The sequence below is a fragment of the Typha angustifolia genome, chromosome 1, assembly GCF_048772165.1.
Source record: "Typha angustifolia cultivar Huaian chromosome 1, ASM4877216v1, whole genome shotgun sequence".
In the NCBI taxonomy this organism is placed as follows: domain Eukaryota; kingdom Viridiplantae; phylum Streptophyta; class Magnoliopsida; order Poales; family Typhaceae; genus Typha; species Typha angustifolia.
This window is the reverse complement of record NC_133239.1, coordinates 7792301-7810882: the sequence shown is the minus strand read 5'-3', so window position 1 is coordinate 7810882 and position 18582 is coordinate 7792301. Positions and strand designations below refer to the sequence as shown.

At 38.4% G+C, this 18582-nt stretch overlaps 1 protein-coding gene across 2 annotated transcripts in view; it reads right to left on the bottom strand.

Moving 5' to 3' along the window:
• Positions 1 to 9512, bottom strand: part of LOC140775472 (homeobox-DDT domain protein RLT3) — a 32836-nt gene extending 23324 nt beyond the window's left edge. Inside the window, exons 1-9 of one of the 2 annotated variants that reach the window (XM_073118830.1) lie at positions 9276 to 9512; positions 8420 to 8449; positions 7940 to 8030; positions 7369 to 7782; positions 5664 to 5719; positions 1140 to 1376; positions 932 to 994; positions 492 to 708; positions 314 to 414 (exon numbers count right to left, since the gene is read on the bottom strand). In XM_073118830.1, the coding sequence (XP_072974931.1) occupies positions 314 to 414; positions 492 to 708; positions 932 to 994; positions 1140 to 1376; positions 5664 to 5719; positions 7369 to 7782; positions 7940 to 8030 (1179 nt within the window). In that variant the 5' untranslated portion in view covers positions 8420 to 8449; positions 9276 to 9512. Of the gene's footprint in view, positions 1 to 313; positions 415 to 491; positions 709 to 931; positions 995 to 1139; positions 1377 to 5663; positions 5720 to 7368; positions 7783 to 7939; positions 8033 to 8419; positions 8450 to 9275 lie in introns of both variants that reach the window. The other variant, XM_073118905.1, reaches the window with a different exon arrangement.
• Between the last annotated feature and the right edge of the window lie 9070 nt (positions 9513 to 18582).

Below are 18582 nucleotides of genomic sequence, written 5' to 3'. Positions count from 1 at the left end.
GCAATTATTACAGATGCAAACCTGTAAATATATTTGCAATGGACATGTTGATAAGAGTTCATATTACAGATTCATATCGCATGTTACTATAGCATGATTACTAACAATACTAAGGTATACTTTAGCTCCCAACAAATATGAAAACAACTGATAAAGAAACAGCATTAATATAGTAACTCAGACTACAATAATATGCTGACTGGGACGTGACTTAAGAAATATCTAACTTTATCATGCAAATATTAAAGACGTAAAGACTAGATGTAAAAAGCAATGATAGACAATAACAACTTGATCCATTGGACCCACTAACCTTGAACAGCTTTTTTACAAGTCCTGGTGATGAATCCCAAGGTCTTGTTAGGAATGGCTGCTTCATATTGACAGTTTGTGGAGGAAACCTGGCCAATAGGTCTAAAGATGCAAGAACAGTTAAAGTGGTGTACCTTGTTATGAATAGGAAATCCAAGAGATAAGCACAGTAAACAAACCTTTGCAAAGTGGGCAAGCATGTCTTCCACTGGAAGCAAGATGAGCTGAACATCTCAACGGATTAGGTCCTGCCTGTAACTCCCTAAGTTCTAGCTCCTCATCATCAACAAATGTTGCAAGCTCATTTTGATGTTCTGAGGATTGAGGTTCATCAATTGAAAGCTTGCATTCATTTGCATAAGGTCTCTTAGAATCTAAGATTTTGGTAGATTTTACCTGAAAAAAAGGCATGTATGAATGGCGTTCACAGTATATAACCAACCTGCACTCAATTTCAGTTCTAAACATAACTTCTAATTAATGATCCATCTTGCTCTCTGAGCCAATTTGAAAGTAAAAGGACTTCACTTTTAGCTGCACTCATTTCCACCTTCATCATCTTCTCTACTTTAATTATCATGTAGCATTAACAGTAGCTAGAGATGTTAAGGCAGGGTACCTTTCTTTTATTTAAAGAAGGCTTTCGCCGTTTGTCTATCCTTTTGGTTGCTTCTATTTGTTTCTGCAAAATTTATAATAAAAGAAGGAAAAAAAAAACAATGATAAGTATGTAATTTTGATAAAAACTCCAATAGAAATTTGCACTTGTACTAATAAACATTTTGTAGCATAAGGAAAAAACCCCAATCGAGAAATTAGGAACTTACTAAACCAAGCTTTTGATGATTCGGTACTTGGCATACTATTTCCTTGAAAGCAGCATGTGATCTTAAAGATCTCAAAGCAGCATTTCCATCCAAAAAGTCAAAATCAGCAGGGAAATGTCCATTGTCGGAATTTGTTGCATGCCACACTGTCATCAGACCTTTACCAATGCCATGTTTCTTTGCAGGGACATCTTTTTTATGCAAAATTGTGGTATCTTCAATAGGAGACTCCAAGACCTAGAGAGTAAAATATTGAATGAAACCATAATAGAGTGAAAGAAAGTTATGATCATATTCAATAAGTTAACAGATGATAAAGGTATAATCTAATAAGAACAAAATGAAAGAGCTAATCATCAGAGGTTGTAGCTTGTATGAACTACTCAAACTTAACAAATAAATGATAATTAGGCTCCATCAAGATGAGATCTGATCACCTTTAGGAACAACCTATAATCGAGAAAGGCTCACTATAAGAAGTACAGACACTGACATGGAACATGGATACTGAACAATACAAATACGGCAATATGGTAAATCTTAGAATAAATAAGACAGGACACAATAAAATAAAAAAATTATAATATAATTATAATACACAGACACCAATAATGTATTCATAAGAGAATCAAACCATAGATTGGTTTGGAAGTCCTCACCAACAATGGTCGTGCAGACGACGTATCGTCATGTGGCACAAGGGGTGCCGCAGCGCTTCACTGAAAACTCTTCATCGTCGTCGCCGTCACCGACGACCTTGCCATTGCCCATTGTGCCCGAGGTCGCTGATCGCGACACGGATGCCCTAGCCCTTGTTGGCTTGAGGAGGAAGACGACCCAAGTGGGTCGGGTCATCGGATCAATTTCGAATAAAAACTTAAGTTGCGGACCGAGTCTCTCTCCTTTTTTTCTCTCCCTCTCTTGCGACACGACCGACAAGTGCAGCGACACGTGCCATGACGTGCAGTGCCGACCACCAATCGACACGGCCATCCATGATCCTCACTACCACTTCTCCATCTCAATGGTCACTATTAGCTTATGTTAGGGTTTCTATAGCCACAAAGGAGAGGATGAAGAAGAAAATAGATTTATGACTTATGATAACAGATCGTGAAATATATTAATGGATTATAACTTAAGTGACAATGTGGTGCAAACACCACTTTTATGCACGTATACTCATGCAAACATAGAAGGGCAACCCATCCATTGATGCTTTGGTTAGGCGATGAGTTGTGAAGGGAGAATTTCATATGAGAAAATTTTAGTCTTTCGCTTGAGGGACATTTTAGTCTTCTATCCTTTTTAGAGTTTGCCTATATAAAGGCTTGTTATGTTATCTTTAGAGGTTAATAAATATTTTGAAATTTTGAAATTATCTAATTTTCTCTCTTTTGTTGGTGGATTCCAACAGCCTATTAGTGGATTCAAAGGATTTTTCTTCTTCATTGATACTATTATTCTACATTAATTTTAGTATCAAAGCCAAAAGTCCTAGTTTATGGACATCTCGCCTCCTAGATTTTACATCGCACCTCATTTTTTCTTTGCTCGACCGATTGCCCCACGAACACCGGAACACTATGAAGTCCAACGCACAATGAGCATAACAAGTTCTGAATCGCACGAGGAGATCACCATCGACAAAGAAGAAGAAGAAGAATTCGTCGCTACCGCGGAACCTCCACATGAGACTCAAATATCATCAAAAGTGAGTTGCTCATGTGTAATTTAATAATTCATTACCAAAGTCAAGAATATTCTTTCCTTTCTTTGTAGATGAAAAAAAAACAAAGAACTTCTCTATTTTGAAAAAAAAAATCCAAAATTCAGCTTTTTATTGTTTCCTTTTTATCTCTAAATTTTGAATTTTTAAATTTCAAATTTCAGATCTAGAGGATTGCTTTTCCGTAAACCCATTTACTCACCCATATTCACTAATCTAAACCAACCCAATCCTCTATTCAAACTAGACTAAAGCATACCTCTCCCTCAACCCAAGTCCATTAAGCTAAACCCATTAATCCAAACCCATCAACCCCACTTAACCCATTAATTTGAACCCTTCTCTTTCCATTGTTTCCACTTAACCCATTAACCCATTCACGTGCTCACTAAACCTTGCATGTGATCATCGACCTAATAACTCCAACCCTCTCGTCTCCTTCCTCCAACTAATCTCGAAACCCACCCAATTATACCAACCCTCTTCTCCAAGATCTTAATCAGGTGCGTTAAACCAATTCGTTCATCTCCAAGATCCTCGTTGACATCGGCTCACCGCGATCTTCGTCAGACAGAGGTTGTCAACCGCTACGCCTAAGAAATCTTTTACCCTGTCTCATAGGTGATCACAATAGAAACTGGGATTTTAATCTTCCTATAGCACAAATTTGCATATAATAACCTCATAAATAGGTCTATAGGTATGAGATTGTCCATGGGTATAAAGCTTATAAACCTTTAGACCTTCATATGTCTCTGCATTCTAAAGTCTCAAAATTTGCAAAAGCATTTACATACCATATCCATTCATTACATTAAGAGATAAGTAAGCAAATCAAAACTAGTAATCTTCACTATAAACTACAGGTGATTTGCATCGATGTGCTAAAAAATTTCATGCTGGAGATCATGTCATCACTCGTATCAAGCCCAAGCAATTTCCATTGGGTAATGTAAGAAAATTGCAAGCTCATAGTGCTAAACCTTTTTGGATACTGAAACATGTAGAACCTAATGCTTATGTTACAGATATTCCTTCTGATTATAGCATTAGTTCCACTTATTAAAGATTTAGTAGCCTATAAACCTCTTGTAATCATCCATGATGATCTTTATGATATAGCTACTTCCATCTCTCCAGATATACATGCTTTAAATCTAGCCACTTACCATTTTCCATCCACACAAAAGAAAAGATAGACGATGTTTTGGATAAACAAGTAACCTCTAATGCTGATAGAAAAGTTCACCAATTACTGGTCCGATAAAGAGATCGCCTAGAGTTTGATAGCACATGGATCACACACAAGGAGCTTCAGTAGATAGATCCTAACCTCTAGGAATACCAAAACTGCTCTCAGCCCCACTCCAAAGTCGAGTTTCTCCTATCCCGGGAGAGTTGGTAATGTGGTATGCACACCACTTTCAAGCACATGCACTCACACAAACATAGAAGGGCAACCCATCCATTGACGCTTTGGTTGGACGATAAGTCATGAGGGAGAGAATTTCATACCGAAGGGCAACCCATCCATAATGCTAATAAGTGACAATACCCTTAACATTACTTTTCTCTTAGCATATTACATTTACAGGTTGTAACACTTTAACTTACGCAAGAGTGGACGGAATAGGCAAATATGTGATTTGTGCATTTATTTGCACTAATAATATTTTTCTTTAATGCACTAACTTATGATTTCTTCAACATATGCAGAAAATTCCTGCAATAGATGATTTATGGTATAGATTTTTATAACATATCATAAATCACGTGCCCAAAACGTGCCCTAGAATTATATAATGAGTGTCTGAATTTATTTCATATTTTTTAAATATCAGATACTTTAAAAGTGTTTGACACGTGTCCAACAATTGTCCAATGAGCATTAGACACGCACGCTATTTGAAGTGTTTGTGCTTCCCAGGGCCCATTGTAGGACTACTGACATGATTTTGCATACAAGTATCATACATGTTTGTTATATTGTATACATGGGACCCACTCTTCAAAGCCAAAAACTAAGGCTCTATTTGGTTTGAGTTTGGTAGTTGATAGAAGCTAGCTGGCCTCATTAGGTAATTTGAACCAAGCTACAAAAATATGGTGTTTGGTTGTAAACTAACCTTGTAATTATTACATTTTATGTGATCCAAAAAAATAAAAAGAGTGTTGGTTTTGGAGGGCAAATAAAGATATGTAGAAAAGATACACTAAAATGCCCTTAGACCTTTTGATTTTGAAGTATGAAAATAGTATTATTAAATTGAAGCAATTAAAAGTTTAAAAAAATTCTAAAAAAATGAATATCTTGGATGTAAAAACACTATATCTTGGGTATTGCTAAGCCAGCAACCACCATTGTATTTGTATAATAAGAGTGATTAGCAGGTTTAGGGTTTGTAAGTCCGCAAATGGCTTTATTAGCTTGTAATGAACATTTTTTCCCTCTAAGTTTGCAGACCTATAAGTCCATTGCAAACTTACAAGCCTGCAACCCTACTATTAGATAAGGTCACTATTTTTTTTTTTAAAAAAAAGAAAAGGTTGTGAGTCCATTGCAGTATTGCAAGCTCGCAAATTCCATCTGCAAAACCACTACAAGAGAACATGCACCTAAAATTTTCATCTTACGACTACAACAAATAGTATATTTGGAGCATATAACAATGACTGAAAAGTTTAATGAAATCATAATTTCATATTTACTCCATAAACCTAGATTAGAATGAACTAGGTAGTCCAAAATCCAAAAACATGCTACTCACAAATCATCTAAAGGTTTGTCATATTACCTTTCTCTTCTTTGTAATTGTTTGGCTACCATAACAGGAATGAAGTTTTCTGCCATCTGCACAAGTCATATTGATGTGGATATAGTAAGAATTGCAAATAAATACATAAATGATAGCTCAAAGAAGTGGTTATAAGATGAGGAATGAGTTCAAATGGTAACAACTGATTTATACTGTAACCTAGGAAGACATGAATCTGACATGGCTCAAGCCAAATTAAACCATCTAGAGATATATTATTGACAAAAAATAATGATATGTAACCAATGAATTTGCATGTATTGAAATTCAAATTAGTCTATTACTCTGGTACATGTGCTCATGTATGAACCATAAATGTGTCAATCTAATCTTCATAACATTTAACAGTCACATGAGGCATCCAGGAACAAAATTGTGGAAGTTTGGGAATAGGTTTAAAAAAATATAACCTTGGAGTAGGAGTGATAGTTGTAATAGGAGAAACAAAGCTATCCACATTCCAATGCTAGCACTGTTATTGAAGAGTTTGAAAAAACAATGTTTCTAGCTAAATGTCTAAAACCATCAGGATTTGGAACTTAGCAACAGAAAAGATTTTGAGTCATTTGAAATGAGCACTTAATTCATAGACTACTAATCATTTTGCAACTACAAAGGCAAATTCCCATCCATCTGAACATATCATAGGCACTAGCTTGGTTCATCTTTAACTTATCTCAGACTCAAAACAACAGTCACATTACAGGATTTTTAGTCATTATGAAATGTCTCTAATACTCAGTCTTCCTGCCTAATGTAGCAAAAGTTGCAGAATACGCTCTAAGAATTTCTAGAGGTTCTTTCAGTGTTAGAACATAATGTCAGACAGATTCCGTTATAGAGAATGGCAGCAATAAAACATTTTGCATAAAACTATGAGGACCCTGAAATCAATAAGTTGAACTTCTTGAGAACCAAACATAGTCAAACAGGACCTGATATGACCCCCAAGGAGAAGGAACTCAGCCATATGGGTAATTACTAAAACTGTATTAGAAATAGAATGGACAAATAGGACGGTGAGCAATATCTATTTAATTTTTTGGATCAATAAGACCACTGAACGGTTATAAAATAGAGAAAATGATGGTAGTTTCTGCCTTGGGAAAGATCAACTTGAAAGGTAACAGTAGCACTAAACATATTATACTAGAATCTGCATGCTGTCCAATCAGCATATACTAATTCCTTCAATCTTAAACTTCTCTTGCTTAGATTAAGAAACAGATTACCCAAAAATTATTTGAAAAGGAGAAATGGATACGATCTGACATAACTGGACCGTAAGTATGTCATTTTGTTCCAAACTTAAATTAATGAGGGAACCATAATAAGAAATAATTTTAGTGTCAAGATCTGTAATCAATGGACACACTAACATATAAGTCCATCCTGTCAAAGTAGAATGTTCCAGAGATCTTAACCAGGTTTTTGTACATATATAAGAGAATGATAATTACAGAGCAAAGAAATATTATATATGCTTCAAAAACAAGACTTAAAGACTTAATTTATTCTAGTAAAACTCTCCTGAAACTAAACTGCTTCACAAATAATCTTTTTGCTTTTATCAATTTGATGGGAAGTCTTTCACTACCCAAAAATTAATAGAAAAGAATTTACATGAGATGCATTTAGATAATAAACATGGCTCTATTTTCCTTTGATAGAAAGAAAGTTTTACCTGTATGATAACCAAATACTTTTTGGGGTATAGGATCAAACTGTGATCCAAGGGTAGGACCATCTTTTCGAAATATCTTCCTCAGAATGTAATCCTTCGGGAATAAAACCTGTGGCCGAACAAATCGTTTATTTCCTGCACTATTTATGCTCTTGGCCACAGATTTCTTCAGTTCTGGTCCTAAAAACCTATTTGTGATTTTAGCAAGCCGACCATTACAAGACCATCTACTGCTGCAATCAAGTGTGTGGGTTCTTGCAACACCTTGGTTATCCTTTTTATGAAAGTGGTGTTTTTCCTTCCCTTTTCGATCCTTTCTTCTCCTTTCTACAAACCATATACGGATCTGACTATATGTCAAATCCAGCGACGCAGCATACTCCTCCATGGTCCTCTGCTTTGGGTACTTCTCCTCTACAACAATGATAAAATATAGAAAAAGCACATAATAAAAATAAGCATCTTCCTCATGATAGAACAATTTAGTGATTTACTTGGCGTTTTAAGGCTTGGGGAGAGGGGGAAGCCTAAGAAGAAGGTATTATGCAAGATAAATTAAAAGGAGTTCTACCAGAGTAGAACTTTTCCAGTGACTGAAGTTGGATAGGTGACTTCTTCTTTGCTCCATTGTCGTTCTTTGCATTGATATCAACAGTTTCCATCTACGATAAACTAGAGTTAGTATTTGGTGCTAAAAAGAAGAATTATAGGACAAAAGAATCACAACTAATTGGCAAATACTGCACCTTGAGCCCCACAGAATATTAAGAGGTGAAACTTATATATTGTCTTAGAGTTAAAATTTATTTTAACATACTGCATTTAAGTCTGCTTGCAGCAAAAGATTTCATGATTCACCTGTTAATTTTGTACCAAATCAAGAAACCTTGATTTCTCTGAAAGCTAGAGCGGCAACAAGTTTATTTATCCTCAACATTCAATCACATTAATAGAAACCACTTCTAGGGGCAACAGGCAGAGCGGGGTCCATGATATTATGAACAATTATAAGCTAATAGCAAACAAGACTGCATATAATAACAGAACTTACCAACGGAGAGTCCTCCCATAATTCACAAATCTACAGAATACAAAAGTTGCAGAACATACTATCAGGAGCTACATTAAACTAGAATCTAGTAATGACAGAATTACTCAACCCCAAACGTGGTAGCAACAAAAAATAAACCATCAATAAAACAGAGCAGCAATCTAGCCTCCTAAAAAACTCAAAATGATATGAATAGAAGAACAGAAATTCAACTGAAAAGACAGGAAATAATGAAATAAATTTAAAACAATATTATTTTCCAAAAAAGAATATTCAGAAGTTCCTGGAGTATCAGTGAGCTTCCTGTGGCTCATATCTTGATAACGAAATAGCAAGGAAAATGATTATTGTTTCACAACAAACTAGAACAAATAGAAGAGTATAAAGCAGCCAAAATAGTGATCGGCATCAACTAAGAACCTTCTGACAATCAGGATCAACGGAAAATTGTCAAAAAAAATCTCAGAAAACAATAGAACGGGGTACCGCCAATATCCAAAAGAAAATGACAAACTTTAAGGGTATTCCATTCAACCCGAACAGGAAAGCCTAAATTTCGAGTTTTGGGGAAAATCCGCGCACTCCAAGCTGCCGAAAGAAAGAAAGAAAAAAAAAAGTCCTACTTGAACCAAAAGAACCACTATTTAGCAACATCAGCACACGAATTCAACATTCCACAACTGGAAAACAATCAATATCAAACCCTCAACACTCTCACATACACTAGAATAGGGGACTCGCATCACAAAACTAAACACATAACAATACGGTCAAAATTATATCAAGTAGCTATAATCAAAACCGCTAGTGAGCGAAAGAAACAGATAAATCCAAAGGAATAAGAAATAGATAAGACCTTTTTTCTGGAAAGGGAGAGGTCTCAATGCTCCTCCTACGGTGTGGAGCTCCCCAATGCTCGTGAAGACATCCAGAGCTCAACAAGGGTTTCTGCCTTCTTGATATCAGAGATACGCAGCCATGGAAGCGAATGGATTTCTCCTCTCTTTGCTCCTCTTTCGATCCCTTTATATATGTATATGGCTTCGGATGATACTCTCGCAGTCTCTCACTGGCCTTCTCGCTTCCTGACCCCAAAACCCTACGCTCCCTTTTCTTTTTCCTTAAACCCCCAAACGAGAAATATCTCGGGGCGTAAGAAGAGAATCACCCTCAGGGTTTAACAAAATTACGAATAAGCCCTCATAAGAGAATTTGGCTGAACCGTTGGATTAGGTGGGGCCCGAGGTTAGACGGTGATTCGTGATGAGAGTTGAGTCGGGTGGGATCACGAAATGGAGTTGCGATTGACCTGGTTCGGATAAGCCAAAGGTCAACATATTGCAACCGGGTGGGTTGGGTTCAGGTCGGATCAGGTTATGCCAATACGAACTCAACTCATGACATGATCCGCCCGAGACCCTTTTTTGGCGGGTCGGTCGGGATTTTTAATCCATTGGACCGGATCGATGTTAAATTATGAGACCCATTCTGTTACTGTTAAGCTCAGGCTTGATTATAACTCTAATTACTTGACTCAACTCGACCGACATAATTAATATAATATATATTAAATTTATAGCTTTTTTACATAGTTGCTACTGAAAATTTTCAAATATCATAATTATTATTATATTCTTTAAAATAGTATAATTACCATTATAATTTCTTTTAACTCTTTTAGAATAATCATTATTGTTAGTTTTTAACAAATTAATAGTAAAGTTAACAAATACATATAAATAACTGAAATACCCTCCCTTAAGAATGTAAAATATTTATTAACAATTTAAAAAAAAATATTAGATAGTTTTAAACCACTTTAATCCATTTATACGAGGGCAAAATAATTTTGTTAATATTTATAAGTTCAATTTTAGTGATGATTAGTTGGATTTAACTAATAGAATGACGCAAAATGACTTTAATAGCAATTATGATATTTTGAATAATATAGTGGTAATTATGATATTTTGAAAGTTTTCGATAATAATTGTATAAAGAGCCCTAATTTTTATATCTATAATATTAATAATATTAATTTAATGCATTAATATATTTGGGCATGTTAATATTCAAAAGTTTCCTCCAAGGTCCCAAAATCAGCCCATCAATCACATCGTTAGTTAACCGTAGCTAATTGAACCGTTTCAAATTGTATCATTTTCTATCTTTGTTTTAAGAAAATAAGATAACTTTTAGCAGGTGTGTTCCAATGCAAGTGGAGGGCGTTTGAACATCTGATTTGTGTTCGCATATATAGAGTAGGGTTTTTGGCCATTCGAACCCCTAATTCGAGTTCACACATCCAGAGCCCTATTTTTGTGCATTCGAACACGATCAAATGGCGTCGAATGCATGTCGGATAAACTATTTCATAATAGCATTTGTTTAGGGTTTTTAGATAATAGCTAACCTCTAAATATGTGGAAAAGCAACCAACTTAAAATTATTGATTATTAGAACTTAATTTTGTAATAACCCAAGTTAGTAAAAAAAAATTAGCTGAGCACGACGCGACTGGCCACGTTGTGGCCGACCTCGTGCCTAGCATGCCTTGCATGCAAAGGTCACAACAGAGGTGATGTGATCCGGGTCTGATTAGATTAATTCACGTGGACATTGGGCTTGATTGATCGAGTCTATTTATCTTTTAATTATTTCATGATGTAAGCCTTTTAGATAAGTTTAGTTTAGTCATCTGAGTTATTAAGGCAAATCCAAATAAGTCGTGACAGCCCTTAAAGCAAGTTTAATTAAGTCAAGTAAGCTTTTAAGGCAAATCCTGATTCGAGTTGTGTCAATCTTTAGGGCTAGTCCTAGTGGGACTTGTTGTAACGGACATCTATATATAGAGGGGTTGAGCTCCTTTATTAAGCATGCAAGCATTGAGAAAGTATTTTAGCCTTAATTTTGTCTTAGGAGTAAGGGCAAGATAACCTAGGAGTAGAAGTAAATTGATCTCCCTTCATCACCGCCATCGCTGCCCATCATCTTTCTCACCATCACCATCGCCATCATCCCTCCTTCCACCATCTCCATCTACCATTATTCACCTTAATCAAAACCTACACTCCCTTGTTATAGATCATTTCTAGTGGTTTGTAACAATGTGGTATCAGAGCCGTTGTTATCCTTGGACCAAATGACAATCACATGAGGGATGGCAACAAGTGTAACTAATGAGACTTCTACAGTCACGGATCCTCCATCAGCGACGACAACCCCACCACCCTCGACAACTCAGCTAAAGGTGCTTCAATCCTTGCAATCAATACAAGCATTAATGGCTGAGATGGTGTCCGCTATTCGCGAACTCCGTGATGAACGAACCCCACAAACACAAATAGAAAGGAGTGTTGCGGCTCCTGAACCTATGCGTGCTAAACTGGTTGAAGAGGAGGATGTCGTAGGGTTTGGGGGTAGACCCATCCCTTGGGCATGCACACCAATAGACAAATCCAACAAGGTTAGGCACACAAGATGGAGTTCGACGCACTGAAACTCCATTCCATCCAACGGCTAGGGCTTAGTCTGACCTAACGGCGCCTAGGGCTTGGCCCGAACCACCTGCGCTAGGGCTTGGACCGAGCCACCCGCAACTAAGGTCTAGCCCGAAATAGAGTAGGGTAGACCCTGGCATGAACTGCCTACACCAAGACTAGGGCTTGAGTGACTTGCGGCTAGAGATTGGCCCAAGCCACCTACGGCTAGGGTAAGCAATAATTTAAACCAATGGATGATGGAGCTAATGCCATAGTGGGGCCCCCCCTCTAAGTGGCAGAAGGGACCCAAGCGGGGAACGAGGACATGCCATCCATAAAGACAGGCCATTTGTAAGGGCTCAAGTTCGGACCATATGACTCGATTTCCTCAGGTTTGCGGGAGGCGATCCACTAGATTGACTCTATTGAGCAGATCAGTTCTTCACCTATAAACCACTAGAAGGTCCTAATAGCCTCATTCCACTTATAGGATGTCGCGATCAGATAGTTCCAAGTGACACAACGAACTCAACCGTTTTCGTCTTGGGATGAGTATGTGTTCGCCCTATATACTCGGTTCGGTCTGACCGAGTATAAAAACTTTCAAGCAATCTTGACTAAGCTAACTCAACAGATCATTGTCCGAGCTTAGTAAGAAGAGTTTGAGAGAATTTGTAACTGCGTACCAGGTTGGTCAGACTCAGCCCTCCGCAGCACTTTCATTAGTGGACTCAGGTCCGACATACAAGCGGAGGTCAAGGCCATGAGGCCTAAGACATTGTTGGAGGCCTTATATACAGTGGCCATGATAGAGGAGAAGGTCAAGGAGCTACGAAGAAGCTCCAAGATGCCATGGAGCCCTACGAACTGGAGAGGATCCCGACTGGCTCTATCAAATAATGCTGGATTTGGTCCTCCCACTCGACCTCCAGAGGGAAGTCCTTGCCACATGCGCCACCGCCAGCTGGCCTCGGTTGGCTTTGCCGCCGCCGCCTTCCTCTCCTAGCGTTGCCTCTCTCTTTTTCTTCTCCCCCATCTCTCTCGTTCAGTCTCTCTCACTCTCCTCTCTCTCTCTCTCTCTTCGACCAAGTCGACCCGCCACTGCCACCGTCGCCACGGTGGCCAAGGTGAGCCTCCTTTCCTCTCTCCTCTCCTCCTTACTCCTCTTTCTTCTCCTCTCTCTTAGTTTCCTTTCATTCGGTCTCTTTCTCTCTCATTTTTCTCCCTCTCAAGCTCTCTTTTTCTCTACCACTTGCTGACACTAGCCTATCGCCATCGTCACTAGTAATGACAGCATCTATATCCTCTCTTCCTTCTTTCTCTCTCTCCTTCTTTCTAAATCCCTATCTCTTTCCCTCTCTCTTTCTTACCTTGGGCACATGCTTGTGGACCAGAGCAGCTAGTGAGAGGCTGGCCGCTGGCTGGCCAGCAGCGGCTGATACCCTCCCTGCCAGCCCAAGTTCGCAAACCCCCTCCCTTCCCCTCCTTTCTTTCTTTCTTTCTTTCTTCTTTCTCTTTCTTCTTCTTCTTCCTCAGCACTTCCCCAGACAGTGTTGGGCCAAGCTCAGCACTACAGCAAAGGGTTGCTCCCTTTTAATTTTTTTATATTAATTATATATTTTATTTTCTAAAATTTAGGTAAATTAGTATTTAGCTGGTAGATTATTTTGATAATTTACACTCACTAGTATAAGTATTAGCTAAGTATTTTTAGTATATAATTTATCAATTTATAATTATAAATACTTGCATATGAATTTATTTATAGTTTAGCCATTGTTTAGATTAATACATATAATCATATTGATAATAATCTTATATTTTATATAGTTAGTTTTATTAAAAATAATTAAATTATATAAGTTTCTATTAATGCTTATGTATACTTATACATGCATATATTTAATATATATATATATCTAGTGTATATCTAGCACCTTATTATTATTATATATTATTTTCTATACAATAAAATGCTGAGCTCGGATAATTATTTTTATATTAATGGATAATGATTATTATATGTATAATTAGTAACTAGTTAGGTAAAAGTAGTAATTGCCAAATAATTGAATTTACTTAGTTATTTTATGTACATGTATTTTAATTATATTATTGTATATCTGATTCTTTTATGGTTTTATATTAAAATAGATTAATTATTAGATGCCTAATATATAATTAGAATAAGATTGTCATAAGTATATATATATATATATAATATAAACCCAGTTGTTTAACAAAATCTAATAAATAATTATATTTTACACTAATGAATTCTAAATGGGATAAATGACTAACTTTATATTGCTTAAATATTTTGAGACTTCGAACCCCCTTATTTGAGACCCCGTGGACTTTGTTAGTAATAAGTTGACACTCAGTTGACGAACGTGGTGGATACATGGTTCATGTTTTCTAATCAGACAGTGAGTAGTTTTATCCCCTAGATATCTTTCTCAATTTAGGTTATATTATATAATTATGTACATGTATGTTTTAGCCTCTAGTATGATTATATGACTTTATCTAGAGATAATTAAAGTCAAGCATATTTTATCATGCATATAATTAAACTGATTTTGGATATGAGTATGATGATTAGAGATGACTATACTGCTATAATTTTATGTCCAGTTAATTTGTAGCATGAGTAAGCATATGATAGATTAGTATGGGTATGCATGTGTTGACTACATGGTTGGTGACTATATTGCATTATTTTTCTTTTCTTGATTCCTGTTTCACTTAAATTCCTGTTATACATTGACTTGTTATGAAACTGAATATATGCATACGATCTGTCATTTAGAAGGAAAGAATGAAATATGATTGGTAGGATAGTTTGATAGAAAGAGTGAGGATACCTGAGTGGGCGCAAGGGTTAGGGCGTGCCTAGATTTGATTGATCGCTCAACATAGTCGCGATCCTATTGGCCTTACGTTCAAGATCGTTAGTTTGTGTGCACAGCAGACATTCGAACACATGCCATTCGCTAAGGCATATGTGACGAGTTATCATCATGAGGTTTCTATCAACTAGAAAGGTGCCCGGTCTTGATAAATGTTGATACTCCAAGTGGATGACAGGGTATGATTATATTTGAGATACTTTTTGCGAGTGGCAGAGTATGCTCTGAGCCTTTGGACATAATATTAAGACCAGGCATTAGGTGCTGACTATGCATAGTGGTCTAGTATGATGACTTAGAGATGACATTGATGACTAAGATGTTGAGAAATGCATATGATCTCATTATCATCTGATTACCTAATTATCCAATGGTCAATATACATCATATATGGTTGCATATGATATCATACCATGGTCATGATCGGTATACATTATATGTCATATTTATGAGAGAGTTATGATGATAATATAGAGATTTGTTTATTTATTGTTGAGAATTATATACTTTTATCAGTTATGCCATGTTATCTACAGTTCATTTATGTATTATTGATGACATATTCATATACTCATTCATGACATGATGCTCTTTTTGATTTATATTATCTAGTATATGATTTATTCTTTATTTGACATTACTGATTTGGGGGTAAAGTCTATTCACTGAGCCTTTTATTCATGACTCTATTTTTTTTAACCCCCAAATATTATGGTACGTGATAGCGACTTGAGATATCCTGAGGAGATATTTTAGAGCAAAGATGAGGTGACCTATAGACGTGAGATGGTATAGAAGATAATTTATCCAGATATTGAGTTATACTATTATTTGATATTTGTACTCCATTGTATAGATAATAATTTGTATAATACAGGTCGAATCATAGTGTCCTCTTGTATTAGTTGTTTTAATTGTATCTTGATGGTTTGTCGTAGCTCATGTGGGTCCTGCCAGATTATAGAGTGGTCTAGTGTATAATATTGTGGGCTTGGATATTCATGTGTTAACAGGTTTATTTGGTTAATAGTATGATTTATTTGTTAATGGATTATATGAGCATGGATATGTTAGCAGGTTTTATTTGATGATGCTATGATTATATGTGTACAGGAGTGTATCTATACGTGATGAGCCCCGCCCGACCTGTCGTGTGCATCACGCGTGCCGTGTGGGTGTGTGGGCTTGCACGGCAGGGCATTATAGCAATGGAAGAGCTTCTCCCGATGGCTAACCGTGGCACAAATTGAGAAAAGGAGGGCCAAGGGTTTGTGCTTCTATTATGATGAGAAGTTTGCTCCGGGCCACAAGTGTGGAAAACCTGCAACGGTCATGCTCCTCAAAGGGGATGAGGATAGCGAAATGGAGCTGTGGGGGCGATGAAGAGGAGGTAGAGGATATGGAGGCCGTGAATCACGAGGATGAGGTGCATGCCGAGTTGAGCTAACATACCTATTCGGGCTCGCGAGCACCCCGAACCCTACAAGTAGAGGGTTTGATCAAGAAGCACCAAGTTGAGATACTAATTGACTTGAGCAGCACACATAATTTCATGGATGAGAAGTTGGTGCGACAAATTGGCTTGGGGGTGACTCCAACCATCAGATTCGATGTAGCCATCCAAGATGGCATAGTCTTGCAGACTGATATAAGGTGCGATGGAGTTGAGGAGCAGATCCAATGTGAGATGTTCCGGTTGGATCTACATTAATTGGCGCTTAAGGGGGTCGACTTGGTCCTAGGAGTTCAATGGCTTCAGGGCTTAGGCCCAATCCTAGTTGATTTTGGCATGATGCGAATGGACTTTGAGTATGAGGGGAGACCAGTTCGACTCAAAGGGTTGTGGCCGAACCCTAGCTGCCATGCCTTCAAGCCCTGATTGGGTTTACCGCATGCTAGCTGCCATGCCTTTTTGATTTGGTTGGTCTCAACCACAGAGGAACCGAATCCAAGTAACACAATAGCCACTGATTTGGACTCACTTCTCCAAGGGTTTGATCAAGTCTTCAAAGAGTCGCATGGACTACCGCCGATTCGAGACCATGATCATCATGCCTAAAAGGATGAGATCACACGGCTGGTACGAGAGTTGTTGGACCAAGGCATCATCCAGCCAAGCCATAGCGCCTACTCTTCGCTAGTGCTTCTAGTGTAGAAGAAAGACAACTCATGGCGATTCTATGTGGATTACCAAGCACTAAATGCCATCACCATCAAGGATCGGTATCCAATACCAGTTAGCAAGGAATTATTGCATGAGTTAGCTGGTGCCACCATCTTCACCAAGCTAGATTTGTGAGCCGGCTATCACCAGATCAGGGTTTGAGCAGTCGACGTTCACAAGACAGCCTCTCGAACCCATGACAGGCATTACGAGTTCCTTGTAATGCCCTTTGGCCTAACCAATGTCCCGGCAACTTTTGAAGGGCTGACGAACGATGTATTTCGTCCACTCCTTAGACAGTATGTTTTGGTGTTTTTTGACGACATCCTCGTTTACAATCGATTGAGAGAGGAGCACCTACACCACCTATGGACACTCATGGAGATATTACAAGCGCACGGGTTGAAGGTGAAGAAAAGCAAGTGCCTTTTGGGGCAGCCTTGAGTTGAGTACATAGGGCACTTCATCTCTTCTGTAGGTGTGGAGGCCGATCTCGCGAAGGTGGCTAGCATGGTGCACTGGCCACAACGGAAGATGCCTAAGGAGCTCCAAGGTTTCCTCAGCCTCACTAGCTACTACCGTCGATTCATTCGGGGCTATGGGAAGATTGCAGCCCCAATGACTACCCTACTCCACAAAGGCAGGTTCGAGTGGGATGACAAAGTGGAACGTGCATTTGAAACACTCAAGCAAGCCATGAACGAGACGCCCGTGTTGGACCTACCAGATTTCACCAAGACCTTTGTTGTCGAGTGTGATGGATTTGGGTTAGGGATCGACTCAATTTTGATGCAAGAAGGGCAACCCATAGCCTACAGCAGTAAGGCCCTCATGCAACGATCGCGCCAATTGTCGACGTACGAGCGAGAGATGTTGGCCGTGGTCCATGCTGTTAGCAAGTGGCCCCCATTCCTGATCGAAAGGCGGTTCATAGTGCGCATCGATCAAGGAAGTCTACCCTACATACTCGGGCAAAGGATCCACACTCCAGCGCAACAAAGGTGGTTCTCCAAGTTGCTCGGGTATGACTATGACTTGGTTTACAAAAAGGGTTCGGAGAACGACACTGCTGATGCACTCTCGCGCCAACCTAATGCTGCTGAGCTAGCCATCCTATCGATTCCAACCCTCCCCTTATTGGATCGGATCAAGGATGCCACCTTGAAGGACCCAAGCCTAGTGGAACTTGCGGCTCAGGTGACTCAAGACCTATCAAGTCAGATCGAGTACAACACGAGAGTAGGACTAGTGCTGAAGGGGGACCGGATCCTAATCCCAACTAATGCAGACTTGCGAACCGCCTTGATTAGCCACTTCCACGACTCACCTGTTGCCGACCACGAGGACATCTTTCGGACCCACAAGTGACTATGCCTCAATCATTGGTGGACTGGCATAAAGAAAGACGTGCACACCTACATCCACACATGTGAAGTCTGCCAACGAGCCAAAGCAGATTCGACTCAACCAGCCGGCCTTCTCCAACCCCTTCCTGTGCCTAAGCAAATCTGGGAAGATATTTCAATGGACTTCATTGAAGGCCTACCGACCGTCCAAGGGCGATCAGTTATCATGGTGGTGGTGGACCGCCTCTCCAAGTATGCG